Below are 13,517 nucleotides of genomic sequence, written 5' to 3' on the forward strand. Positions count from 1 at the left end.
TAGGAAAGAAATACAATCTGATTATAAAGAAAAACAATTAAGGTTAAAAACGATAGGAAAGGGAAAGAAAAAACAAAAAATTTTGGGAAGATAAAAAATACAAAAAGAGTATAAGCAATTCATTTATTCATTGAATGCATCTTTAAAAAGAAAACTCTTAAGTTTGCTCTTAAATCTTTCCAAGTTTTGTTCCTCTCTGAAGTAAATTGGAAGGGAATTCCATGTTTGTGGAGCTGTAACAGAAAAAATGGATTGCCGCCGTGTATTGATAATTTTAAGAGGGAATGACCAATAAGTGTTGGTCATTCGACCGCAGTAATCTGGATGTAGTATAAGGAATCAAAACTTTATAAATAAAAGCTGGCTTGTCCATCAATACAGACATTCTGGGACGCTGTTTTTCTTTTTGTGGATACCACTTGGAACATTACTGTTCAGAGATCTGCCTTGGTGTTATTTGGTGCCTCCTTGCATTTTCATCCCCGTCGGCCAGGGGCCTCTACATTCCTTCGTTGGACTGCAGTGATTGCCATCAAATGCATTTTGCTCAAGTGGATGGAAGCTGAGGCACCGGCCTATTCCCTCTGGCGTAGTCACATGATTACCTTGCTTTCCTGGGAACGGAGAGGAGTCCAGGACATTTCATCCTTGCCAGGACGGGCTTTTCAGCGGATCTGGGAGCCCTTTTGGACAACATTGTCTCCAGTGGCTCGTAGTCGCCTTTTGAACTGTTAGCCCCTGGTATTTGTTCCTTCCCCTGTTATTTTGCTTTGTTTGACATCAGTGAGAGTGGAAGGGGGGGAGGGGGTTGGTTGGGGGTTGGGTTGGGGTGGGTGGGTTTCTTGGATTTGTTTGTAAAAAATGGAGCGGCTTTATTGTTCTATGTCCTTGTTGCTGATTGTTCTTTCTTTTGGTGCTCAATAAAATATATTTGACGATAAATAAAAGCTGGGGTTTTGAATGTCAGAGATTTAAAGGTAAGCAGACTTAATTTGTACATTATACGATGAGCGACTGGAAGCCAATGGGCCTTTTTAAGTAGCGGGGTCACATGATCAAATTTCTTAACTTTCATGATAAGTTTAATAGAAGCATTCTGAACGATCTGTAAACGCCTAATTTCCTTTAGAGCCAATCCCTTAAATAGGGCATTACAGTAATCAATTTTTGAAATGACCAAAGAATGAATTAGTATGTTCAGAGACTTTGGACATAAAAATTTAGACATTGAACGAATCTGACGGAGTCTGTAAAAGGTTGATTTAACAACGTAACTAATGTGATCATGATAAGTTATTCACTATAATCCACAATGGCCATGCTCCCTTTGGAGCTGCATACTAGGAAAATTAGCTATGCTATGAATGGATGTTATGCTAAATCCTAATTACTGTCAATAACATAATTAGCTAATTAGTTTACATGTAGATATCGTATCCATGCCTAAACATGCATGGCCAATTTTGGGCGACCTATATAGAATCCGGTGAATAATCACTTTGGTATATTTCTTTCTGCACTAATCATTCCTGAACTCAGATCTCTCTGAACCCAGGAATGATCAATATTGCTGGAAACCTATTTGAAAAACTAGCAGACAATGGAGAAATCACTTAAAGCTCGTAATAACATGATCAGACAGAGGCAGGAAAGAATATGTCAACCTCAATTTACTGTGGCACTCTCGTCCCTAATGTAGCTTCCTTAAAGCCATGGAGTTTTCCTGAGCTTATGTTTTCATTAAAACACTCGGAATAAAACATTTTTTGTTTACTGAAATTATCCAAACCTTTCTTAAAACCAGCTACGCTACCTGCTCTTATCACAACCTCTGGCAATGTGTTCCAGAGCTTAACTATTCTCCAAGTGAAAAAATATTTCCTCCTGTACTTTCATCAAGTGTCCCTTAGTCTTCATAATTTTTGACGGAGTGAAAAATCGATCCACTCGTACTATTCTACTCCACTCAAGATTTTGTAGACTTTTTGTAGATTTTTGTAGACTTCAATCATATCTCCCCCCCAGCTGTCTCTTTTCCAAGCCTTAACCTTTTTAGTCTTTCCTCATATGAGAGGAGTTCCATCCCCTTCATCATCTTGGTTGCTCTTCTTTGAACCTTTTATAGTGCTGCTATATCTTTCTTGAGATAAGGAGACCTGAATTGAACGCATTCTGAAATACCTCTCTCAAATGCAGCAGCTGGAAACAGCATCTTTTTACAAATCTTCCAAGTGTTGAACAACTTAAGAATTTGTTTAAAATTTTTTTCTGGAGTTGGACACAACTGAAATACTCTGCCTATCTCTGCCAAAATGTCAGTCATGGTAATGCCAGCCCTATCCTAAATGCATATGTCAGCTTCCCAGTTTCTCCCATGGATAATCTACTATAACAAAACGCTAAGCACACATGCGCACTCTTACCTGCGTGATCTGTGATCCGTAGGTCCGTGGCCGGCAGGAGTGCGCATGCGCACATACAATGGTCCCTCTCTCGCAGACACCAAGTTGATGTGCGGTCTTGCCGGCTCCCTTACACTTCACGCCCAGCAAAGTTTATTTTTAAGTTTAAAAGCCACCACGGCGGCTCCTCTCACGAGCCGCACCTGCATCGGAGAAGGCTTCCGACGCAGGCAACAATCGGGAGAGGAGCCGCGGCGGCACATTTAAACTTAAAAATAAACTCTGGCAAGGGACTACGGGAGCTGGCCGGATCGCGTAAAGGGAAGGGGGGGTAGGGGAAAATGCTGCTGCTAATGCACAGGGATGTGGAGGGAGAGGGAAATACCACTGCTACTGCTGCACAGAGAAGTAGAGGGGGAGGGAAATACTACTGCTGCTGCTGCTGCTTCATAGGGAAGTGGGGTGGTGGGAGGGAAATAGAGGGGGGATGGAATGCTGCTGCTGCTGCTGCTGCTGCTGCGGCTGTTGCACAGGGAAGTGAGGGAGGGAAATGCTGCTGTGGCTGCTGCACAGGGAAGTGGGGGGGAGAAAAATGCTGCTGCATAGGGGGCAGGGAGAGAGACAGAGAGAAAGTAAGACAGCGGGAGAGAGGGAGAAATAAGGAAAGATAGATAGCAGGTGGGAGACAGAAAGAAAGGAAGAAAGCCACAGGGGCAGGGAGAGAGACAGAAAAACAGACAGACAAAGGGGGCCAGGGAGAGAGACAGACAGAAAGACAGACAGCAGGAGGGAGAGAGACAGAAAGAAAGACAGATAGACATATATTCTAGCACCCGTTAATGTAACAGGCTAAAAGACTAGTAAGAGAATAATTCTCTATATGAATTTAACCAGGTTATCGGTAGGACTTTCTATTTTAGCTTTTAACTGATGGACACCAATAGCACACTCCTGATGGAAAACAAAACAAAATATGCTTATTGGATAAACATTTGTTAAAAAGCACCATTTCCCCTAGAACCTTCTCACCCCTCTTCCTGGCTTAATTTATACCTTCCAATCAGTTCTGTGCTTTTTCTGCACAGACAATACCTAAGAGACACAAATTACATATTTGAAGAGATACCAAGCAAGACATGATGAACACTGATTTTTCTGTACCCTGAAAGAAGCTCTCAGTAAGTAAAAAAAAAAAAAAATTATAAACACCTAAGAATAGAAGCCCCAATTATAGCTGTGTCTGCACAATCACTATTGCATACTTCAAACCAGGGGTGTGCACTCGGTGTGCATTCAGTTCATTAGTTTAATTTAGGTTATCCGAGGACTCATTTTAATGCCTTCATGGAACAACAAAGTTTTACATTCAATTATACAATAATAGAAAGAGAGAAATGGTTTCAAAAATATAGAAATGGAAAGAAAATAAATGCTCAATCCATATGTCAAAAAAAACAACATATGTCTTTGAAAACAAATGCACTTTTAAAGCAGCTTTAAAATGTAGTCTGTTATTCTCAGTTCATAATGTTGGTGGAAAACATTTTCATTCAATAGGTTCATAACAAGACATGGCTACATGTCTGATTCTAGCCAGGCAATATTTTGATGGGGATGGGATAACTGGTTTAAAGAGGGAATATGGTGCAGTGGTTAAAGCTACAGCCTCAGCACCCCAAGGTTGTGGGTTCAAATTCCACGCTGCTCCTTGTGACCCTTGTGGGCAAGTCACTTAATCCCCTCCATTGTCTCAGGTAGATTAGATAGGTTGTGAGTCCACCAGGACACAGGGAAAAATGCTTGAGTACCTGAATAAATTAATGTAAAGCGTTCTGAGTTCCCTGGGGAGAATGATATAGAAAGATTAATTAATTAATTAAATACTGCGATTGACTTGGAAAGTACATGCAAGAAGGAATGCAAAGATTTGAAAGCTAAAGAAGGTTACCTGTGAAACAGGCTTTATTAAATATAAATCTTGAAACAAATCTTAGATGAAATGAGTAACCAATAAAACATTTTCAAAGCTGATGTAATGATCAAATCTGCCTGCTCCTGTTATCGTGTACTAAATTGATTTAACATACACTAATTGACTTGGCACAATTTAATTCATCGTTTAGCTTATTTAAAATCAATTTAGCATACAACAAAAATTTCCAGTTAAAGCAAATGTTTGACATAAAATTAATAAACACCTGTAAAATCAGGGAAATTTTGCATCTCTCTATAAAATAAGTGTTCATTCAATCTCAAATCCAATGCATAAGTGAAGTAATATATACCACGTAGTGAATTCATCACAATAACACAAACACTCTTTTTGTGTTCAGAAGACAGGCTACTAAAATGGTGCGTGGTCTTCGTCATAAGGTGTATGGGGACAGACTTAAAGATCTCAATATGTATACTTTGGAGGAAAAAGTTCACCAAGTTTTGTAGGCAAAAACTAGTACAGTGGTGCCTCACACAACGAACTTAATTGGTTCCAGGAGCAAGTTTGTTATGCGAAAAGTTCGTTATGTGAAACGCGTTTTCCCATAACAATACATGTTAAAAAAAATAATTCGTTCTGTAGCATAAAATATGCTAAGATGACATAAAAAAAGATAAATTTTTTGTTATTATTTTTATTTAGATACATCTAAAAACATAATTGTTTTTTAAAACAACACACATTTTTTAAATTTAAAGACAGACTAAGTAGAGTCTAATTTTACAGTGAGAGAGGGCAGAGTCTCAGCGGCAAAAACTGGGACTTAACTGTTCATTTTTTTTTTTTTTTCTAGCATCGGGGAAGCGGCAAGAGTAGCTCCGCCCCCCCCCAATGCATCAGCAGTAGGCGCCGGGCCCCTGCGAGCCGACGGTCCGCCACTGCACAGGGAGCCAGGCGGAGAGAGGGCAGTTAAGCGCAGTGCCTGCGCGGAAGGATGCAGCTCGGGCGACTTCGTTGTGTGAAAAAAGACATGAAGTTCGTTGTGCGCAGCATTCGCTGTGCGAGGCGTTCGTTATGCGAGGCACCACTGTACTAGCTTCCAACAGATTCTCAAGTGGTGTTCATAAAGCCTTCAGAAGCGGCACCCCAGATACTCAAGATATCAGTTTAGGGGGCTTTTTTGCCGCTGGTGCTTCCTCCTAGGCTCATACACCACTATGTTATTTTATAATTTATAACCACTAAGTCACTGTGTTATGTTTATAATTTATAAGTATCCAGCTATTGTGCTTGTATAAATAATTTAAAGATTTAATAGAAAGTTATCTTTTAAAGTCCTGGAACAGCAAGCCGCCGACATGCATGTTTTGTGCAACGGTACTGCTTCAGGGCATGGCAAAGTAAGTTTTAATTGAAAAACTTTTTAAACATGGCGGGCATCAACGCTGATCCTGCGAGCAAGATCTGTTGGAAATAAGTGCAAGTTTTTGCCTACAAAACTTGAAGAACTTTTTCGATATAAAAGGGAATGATTTGCACAATCTGTTGAACTGAGTTATAATTGAAAATCTTAAAATTCTCAGCTGGTTTAGTTGATCACTTTGGAGGAAAGGCAGGAGAGGGCAGAAATGATAGAGACGTTTAAATACAGTAAAACCTTGGATTGCAAGTAACTTGGTTTGCAAGTGTTTTGCAAGACAAGCAAAACATTTGATTAAATTTTAACTTGATATACAAGCAATGTCTTGCAATACAAGTACATACAGTATACACACATCACAACTGATCCGATGGTTCTTCTCTCACTGACGCTGCAGGAGTGTAGTCATTGTTATAAATGAGCGAGGTCTTGCAATACAAGTACGTATAGTATTTTGTATTAAAGTTTTGGGGTTGTGGAACAAATCGTCAGATTTTCCATTATTTTTTTATGGGGAAATTTGCTTTGATATACGAGTGTTTTGGATTACAAGCATGTTTTTGGTGTATTTTGTATTAAAGTTTTGGGGTTGTGGAATGAATTGTCCGAGTTTCCATTATTTCCTATGGGTAAATTCGCTTTGATATACGAGTGCTTTGGATTACAAGCATGCTTCTGGAACGAATTATGCTTGCAAACCAAAGTTTTACTGTACCTCCATGGTGTAAATGCACATGAGTCAAGTCTCTTTCATTTGAAAGGAATGAGAGGGCATAGGATGAAGTTAAGAGGTTTTAGGCTCCGGAGTAATCAAAGGAAATACATTTTTACAGAAAGGGTGGTAGATGCATAGAACAGTCTCCCGGAAGATGTGGTGGAGACAGAGACTGTGTCTGATTTAAAGAAAGCGTAGGAAAGGCACATGGAACCTCTTAGAGAGAGCAAGAGATAATGGCCTTTATCTGCCATCGTGTTTCTATGTTTCTTCCCTTAAACCTCCAGCATGCATGACCTTCATTTCCTGAATGGCAAAGTATCCTGAGAAAGAGCCTGATGGCTACAAGCTACCTTTTACAGAGTCAGCTCCTTCCTAAAGGACAAGACAATGGCAGTGGCAAGATTGAACTCCTTTAAATGATCAGAGGATTTTTACTTCAAGATATCAAACTTAAAGAACAAAATACAGACACAAAATAAAACTGTGTGAAGCATCTCGCAAATGTTTTTATGACCATAATCCTTACTGCACTTAAAAAAAAAAAAACCATCAGCTGCCAGCTTTATGACTATGAAAAAGTTATTTAAATATAATTGCGTCAAAACCATATTCAAGCAGTAAGCACATCAGGGGATTGTGAATTCCCAACCCAACGCTAGACCAAATACCAGACAATCTGTCTCCATGGCAATCACACAGCTTTAATCAAGATACCTTCCTTGCACGGCAGTGAACCAGCTCTCCAGGGATGGTCCTAGAAAGCTATTTCTATATAATGGACACAGGGCAAAGCACAGCAAATGAAACAAAAAAATATCCTTAGAAATAGAAAATTGTTAAAGACTCAACTCTTTGATAGGCTGGTACCTTAATGCATTCTGCTTCATTTTTTCAATCAAGTTCCTTATGTTCAACTTGATGCATTTTATCTGTTCTATGTATTCCTTTTTTCCCTGCCATGCATTATATTGTAAATGCTTTCTGTCTTTATCTGGTTTTAAGTCCATTATTCTAATTGGTATTTTATCTGTATCCCATGTATTAGCTCACCTTGTTGTGAACCGCCTAGAACTTTTTCGGTATGGCAGTATAAGAATAAAATTATTATTATTATTATTACATACTTCATACCTGATCTTAAAATCCTTTTTGCAACCACCTCAACATGCCTGTCAGGAAAGGCAGTTTTGCAAATTCAAATAAACCATAAAATCATAAACAAGAGAGAAAAAGCTTTTTTGACATTATATTCAAAAGAGAAATCTGCTCACCCCACAATATCAAGTCTGTCACACATTGTGTTGGCTACTTTCAGAATAGTCCTGTGGGTGCTTCTGTACTTAACTTTCAAAAGGAAACTAGATTTATACTTTCTCTTTGAAAACTGAGGACTTGCAAACTTAACATTCAGGTTACCTCCACCCCCGGGTAAATTTTGGCTGGAAAAGAACAGGAATTACTATTGTGGCTTTGTAAAAAGGGGCCCTAAAACCTAAATCGAGGTAGCGCGCTAAAAATGTCCAGTGTCATGCCGTTGCGTCTTGGCAGCCACTCGACACCTTCGCGCTGAGGAAACCTTGCAGTAATGCTCAACTTATTTGCCTCCCATGACAGAGTAAGAAATTCTTCCAAAACACCAACACAATAGCTAAACACTTAGGGCTCCTTTTACTAAGGCGCGGAATAGCGTGCGCTAAATTGCCGCATGCGCTAGCCGCTACCGCCTCCTTTTAAGCAGGCGGTAATTTTTCGGCCAGTGCACGCTAATCCGGGGCATGCGCTAAAAACGCTAGCACACCTTTGTAAAAGGAGCCCTTAGCCATACCACAGTATGGCACATTGTGCCATTAATCTAAGCCTAGAAAGGTAATAGCACACTTACGTTTAACCAAGGTCATGCCCTCATGTGGTTTTACACCCTCATCTTTGGATCAATCTTGAGATAGGAGCCTTTCAGATGTGGATCAATTTTCAGCTAGCGCAGTCACAAGTAAAAGCTGGAATTTTAACCTAATCCATAGGCTCAAGCACTTCTGTCCATATAAGTTTTAGGATTTACTTCCAAACCTATTCTAGTGTTCCTTTTAGCCCATTATTACCCTCCTTTCCTGAATTTCCATTTAAAGTCTCTCCTCTACCTCATTTTGTCATCACTTGTTTCTTACCCATTATTTTTACCCTAGGGAAGATGTTTCTTATCCTTCTACACAGATACTAACTGCCATTACTGAAGCTAATATTGACGGTTCATAGACAACGGCGCGAAAGACAAAGGTGCGCCCGGACGATTGAGCGCAGCGCGGAGGCGCGCGCCGCTCAAAATTACTGTTTTTAGGGGTTCCGATGGGGGGTTTGGTTGGGGAATCCCCCCACTTTACTTAATAGACATTGCGCCGGCATTATGGGGGGTTTGGGGGGGTTGTAACCCTCCACATTTTACTGTAAACTTAACTTTTTCCCTAAAAACAGGGAAAGAGTGAAGTTTTCAGTAAAATGTGGGGGGTTTACAACCCCCCAAACCCCCCACAACGCGGCGCGATGTCTATTAAGTAAAGTGGGGGGGGTTCCCCACCCACGCTCCCCCCGTCGGAGCCCTAAAAACAGTAATTTTGAGCGGCGCGCACCTCCGCGCTGCGCTCAATTGTCTGGCCGCGCCTTTGTCCCGGCGCGCTTTTGACCTGACACCAATATTGACAGCCTTTAAATGCTACTGGTTACCATTTGTACAGTGCTGTGGACCCTGCTTTCACACAGAGTCTGTCCTTAGGCTCTTTGATGCTGGTGGAGGGGATGGGGGAAGAAAGGCTTTTAAGGATTTTCCCTTACACAAGTAGAACTCCTTTCTCAACCTGGAAAATGACGACTGATTAAGATAAGAACATAAGAATAGCCTTCCTGGGTCAGACCAGTGGTCCATCTAGCCCAGTATTCCATCATCACGGAGGCCAATCCAAGTCACTAATACCTGGCCAAAAAACCAAATAGTAGCAGCATTCCATGCCACCGATCCAGGGCAAGCAGTGGCGTCCCCCATGTCTGTCTCAATAGCAGACTGTGGACTTTTCCTCCAAACCTTTTCTAAAACCAGCTACATTAACCACACTCATCACATCCTCTGGCAATGCATTTCAGAGTTTAACTATTCGCTGAGTGAAAAAAAATATTTCCTCCTATTGGTTTTAAAAATATTACTCTGTAACTTCATCGAGTGTCCCGTAGTTTTTGTAAATCCTGATGCAGTAAAAAAAAACAAAAAATTCAATTCACTTGTATCCATTCTACACCATTCAGGATTTTGTAGACTTCAATCATACCTCCCCTGAGCCGTCTCTTTTCTAAGCTTATAGCTTAATTAACATAATGTAAATCCCCATATTACTATATGGGCTTCTATTTACTGCAAATCACCTTGAACCTATATAGTGCAATATATACCGGTAAGTTGAAGATTAGATTTGATTAGAATAAGGAACTGAAATCAACAGCTTCAGACAAATGTTCCTGCTTATTCTCAGCGATAACATCAGAGGGTTGCAGATATCGACAAGTCTGGCTAAAGATCATATTTAATAACAATGCCACATAGTGGGTGAAATTCAACTAGCACCAGCCTCTGCCTCAGCAACTCTGACTGATCATCACGGGGACAAAACATAGAAACACAATGGCAGATAAGGACTAGTCTACCCATCTATGCCATCTGCCATCCCTTCCTCTCCCTTAGAGATACGTGCTTGTCCAAAGCTTGCTTGAATTCACATATAGTCTTCATCTCTACTACCTCCAACAACAGGCCTTTCCACATATTCACCACCCTTTCCATGATTTATTTATTTATTTTATTGTTTATATACCACTTCGCTGATTGTACAGCTCTCTTCACTGTGAACCGCCTAGAAGTCGCAAGATTATGGCGGTATAGAAAAATAAAGTTATTATTATTATTATATCCTAAGTGGTTTACATTCAGGTACTTTATCGTATTTCCCTATCTGTCCTGGTGGGCTCAAACTCTATCTAGTGTACCTGGGACAAGAGAGGATTAAGTGACTTGCCCAAGGTCACAAGGAGCAGTGAGGGATTTGAACCCACAGCCTCAGGGTGCTCAGGCTGTAACTCCAACCCCTGCACCACACACTCCATATGAAGTATATCCTCAGGTAGGTTGGTTAGTTAGTTGGTTAGTTAGTTACAACACTTATATCCCGCATATTCCAAAAAAAGCTATGCGGGTCACTAAATCAGGGAAAGCCCTTTGGAAAAATACACCTTCAGATTCTTTTGAAAAGATAAGAAAAGAGGTTACTTCTGAGTGTTCCTTTTCACCTTCATCTTATACCCCCTCATTTCAGATCTTCCTTTCATTTGACTCGCCTCCTGTGCATTTATACCATAGAGGTATTTACATGCCTATATATATCCCCTCTCCCGCCTTTCTTCCAAAACAAACCTAATTATACAGGGAGAACCAATGTCTTGTCTTGACACTCCACTGACTAGATGGAACTACAGCTCATCAGAGAAAACCCTCACAGACACCAATAAGCTATAGATTTCAAATCTTAAAAACAACGTTTCATGTATATCTCTGTCACATATTAGTTTACGGTTTTACTTTCTATTGTGGTCACCTCTTACCATTTCTCCACCTGTTCAGCTCCATCTCCAGATGCTGGATAACATTCTTAAGAGATTTATTTTTGTCTTTCTCCTTCTCATATTTTTTCTTCCATTCTTCAGCTGTCAGTTCTAGGTTCACAGATACTGTGTTCTTAATAGTCTTGGCTCTGCATGTTAAAAGATCAAATGTGAAAAAAGCATGCATATGTTATTTTAGAAAATTATACAGATCTAGAAATGCAATTAAAATTATTTCTATTTCCAGACCCCCTACTCATCTCAAAGTTATCAAACTCTCAAAAATAATCATGATTTGCTCATCACCACCCCTCCCAGACTGATTAAGTTTAAAAAAGATAAATGGACATCATGCCTTTAAATCTTACACACACAAAAACATACATATACGAGAAAAGTAATTTCTAAAGATGAAAATGTTATAATGCCCTTGTATCGCTCTATGGTACGCTCTATGGTATGGCCATACCTCGGATACTGTGTGCAATTTCGGTCGTCATATCTCAAAATAGACCTACTGGAATTAGAAAAGGTACAGAGAAGGGCGATGAAAATGATAAAAGGGATGGGATGACGTCCCTATGAAGAAAAGCTAAAACAGCTAGGGCTTTTCAACTTGGAGAAGAAACTGCTCAGGGGTGATATGATAGAGGTCTATAAAATACTGAGTGGAAAGGGTAGATGCGAATCATTTGTTTACTCTTTCCAAAAATACTAGGACTAGGGGGCATGCAATGAAGCTGCTAAGTAGATTTAAAACAGACCGGCAAAAATATTTCTTCACACAACGTATAATTAAACTCTGGAATTCGTTGCTGGACAAGTGGTGAAATCAGTTAGCTTAGCAGGATTTTAAAAAAGGTTTGGATAATTTCCTTAAAGAGAAGTCAACCATGGGCAATAGACAATTATAACAGTAAAAATATTTAAAACACAAGGTATGGCATAGTATTCTACACTACAATGTCATTAGGGGAAAAGCAGTGAAATCACTTTGTAGCAAAGTGACAGTACAGGAAGAACGCTTGTCTGGAACTTAAGAACCCATGGCGTCCACCACGCCCTTACTATGCAAACCACTGGCGTGTTGACGTCAATCCCCCAATGTGCTGACATCATACAGGCTTCTACCAATCAAACATCACTTTCTCACATGTCATTGATCAAATCCACACTTCTTCATACCAGCATTTTTCAAAGAAAAGATCTCCCTTCAATAGCACGATTAAGACCATTGGCGACACTGATTATCAAATAGTAGCGAGTGTTCCCCCTCCAATTACTAATTGTTAATTGTTCAAGGACAACACATCAAAAAGAAGCAAAGCTGTGATCCAAAGAAAACCAAATGTTCAACTAAAGGTACCGAGAGCTTCCTAGCAGTAATATAATTATGGTGTTCAATGCTGAACAAGATGAAATCGATGGGATTAGGAGAGACTCTAACTGCACGGGTTAAAGATTGGCTTAGTGGTAGACTTCAGAGGGTGGTGGTTAACGGTACCCTCTCTAAAATGTCGGAGGTGACTAGCGGAGTGCCACAGGGTTCAGTCCTGGGCCCACTCCTCTTCAACATATTCATTGGGGATCTGACTCAAGGGCTTCAAGGCAAGGTAACCTTATTCGCTGATGACGCCAAACTATGCAATATAGTAAATGGCTATAATCTACAGGATGCTATGGAGCAAGACCTGCGTACTTTAGAAAGTTGGTCCTCGATCTGGCAGCTGGGCTTCAACGCCAAGAAATGTAAGGTCATGCATCTCGGTAACGGAAATCCTTGCAGAACTTACACCCTGAATGGAGAAACTTTAACCAGGTCTATGGCAGAACGAGACTTAGGAGTAATCATCAGTGCTGACTTGAAAGCAGCCACTCAAGTGGAGAAGGCTTCATCTAAAGCACGACAGATGATAGGTTGTATTAAGAGAAGCTTCGTCAACAGGAAGCCTGAAGTCATGATGCCATTGTACAGAGCCATGGTGAGACCTCATCTGGAATACTGTGTGCAATTTTGGAGGCCACATTACCGTAAAGATGTGCTCAGAATTGAATCGGTTCAGCGGATGGCCACCAGGATGGTCTCGGGGCTAATGGGTCTTCCGTACTAAGAAAGACTGAGAAAATTGCAACTCTACACTCTCGAAGAGCGTAGGGAGAGGGGAGACATGATTGAGACATTTAAGTACATCACGGGACGGGTCGAGGTGGAAGATGATATCTTTCTTCTGAAGGGACCCTCGACCACAAGAGGTCATCTGCTCAAACTCAGGGGAGGGAAGTTTCGTGGAGACGCCAGGAAATACTTCTTCACGGAAAGAGTGATTGAGCATTGGAACAAGCTTCCAGTGCAGGTGATTGAGGCACGCAGCATCTCAGACTTCAAGAAAAAATGGGATACCT

At 40.5% G+C, this 13,517-nt stretch overlaps 1 protein-coding gene across 1 annotated transcript in view; it reads right to left on the reverse strand.

Moving 5' to 3' along the window:
- Window positions 1–13,517, reverse strand: part of KIF5C (kinesin family member 5C) — a 242,236-nt gene that overhangs the window by 104,362 nt on the left and 124,357 nt on the right. The window contains exon 11 of the mRNA XM_033946311.1: window positions 11,115–11,263. Coding sequence (XP_033802202.1) covers window positions 11,115–11,263 — 149 coding nt within the window. The remainder of the gene's footprint in view (window positions 1–11,114; window positions 11,264–13,517) is intronic.

Source organism: Geotrypetes seraphini, chromosome 5 (genome assembly GCF_902459505.1).
Source record: "Geotrypetes seraphini chromosome 5, aGeoSer1.1, whole genome shotgun sequence".
NCBI lineage: Eukaryota > Metazoa > Chordata > Amphibia > Gymnophiona > Dermophiidae > Geotrypetes > Geotrypetes seraphini.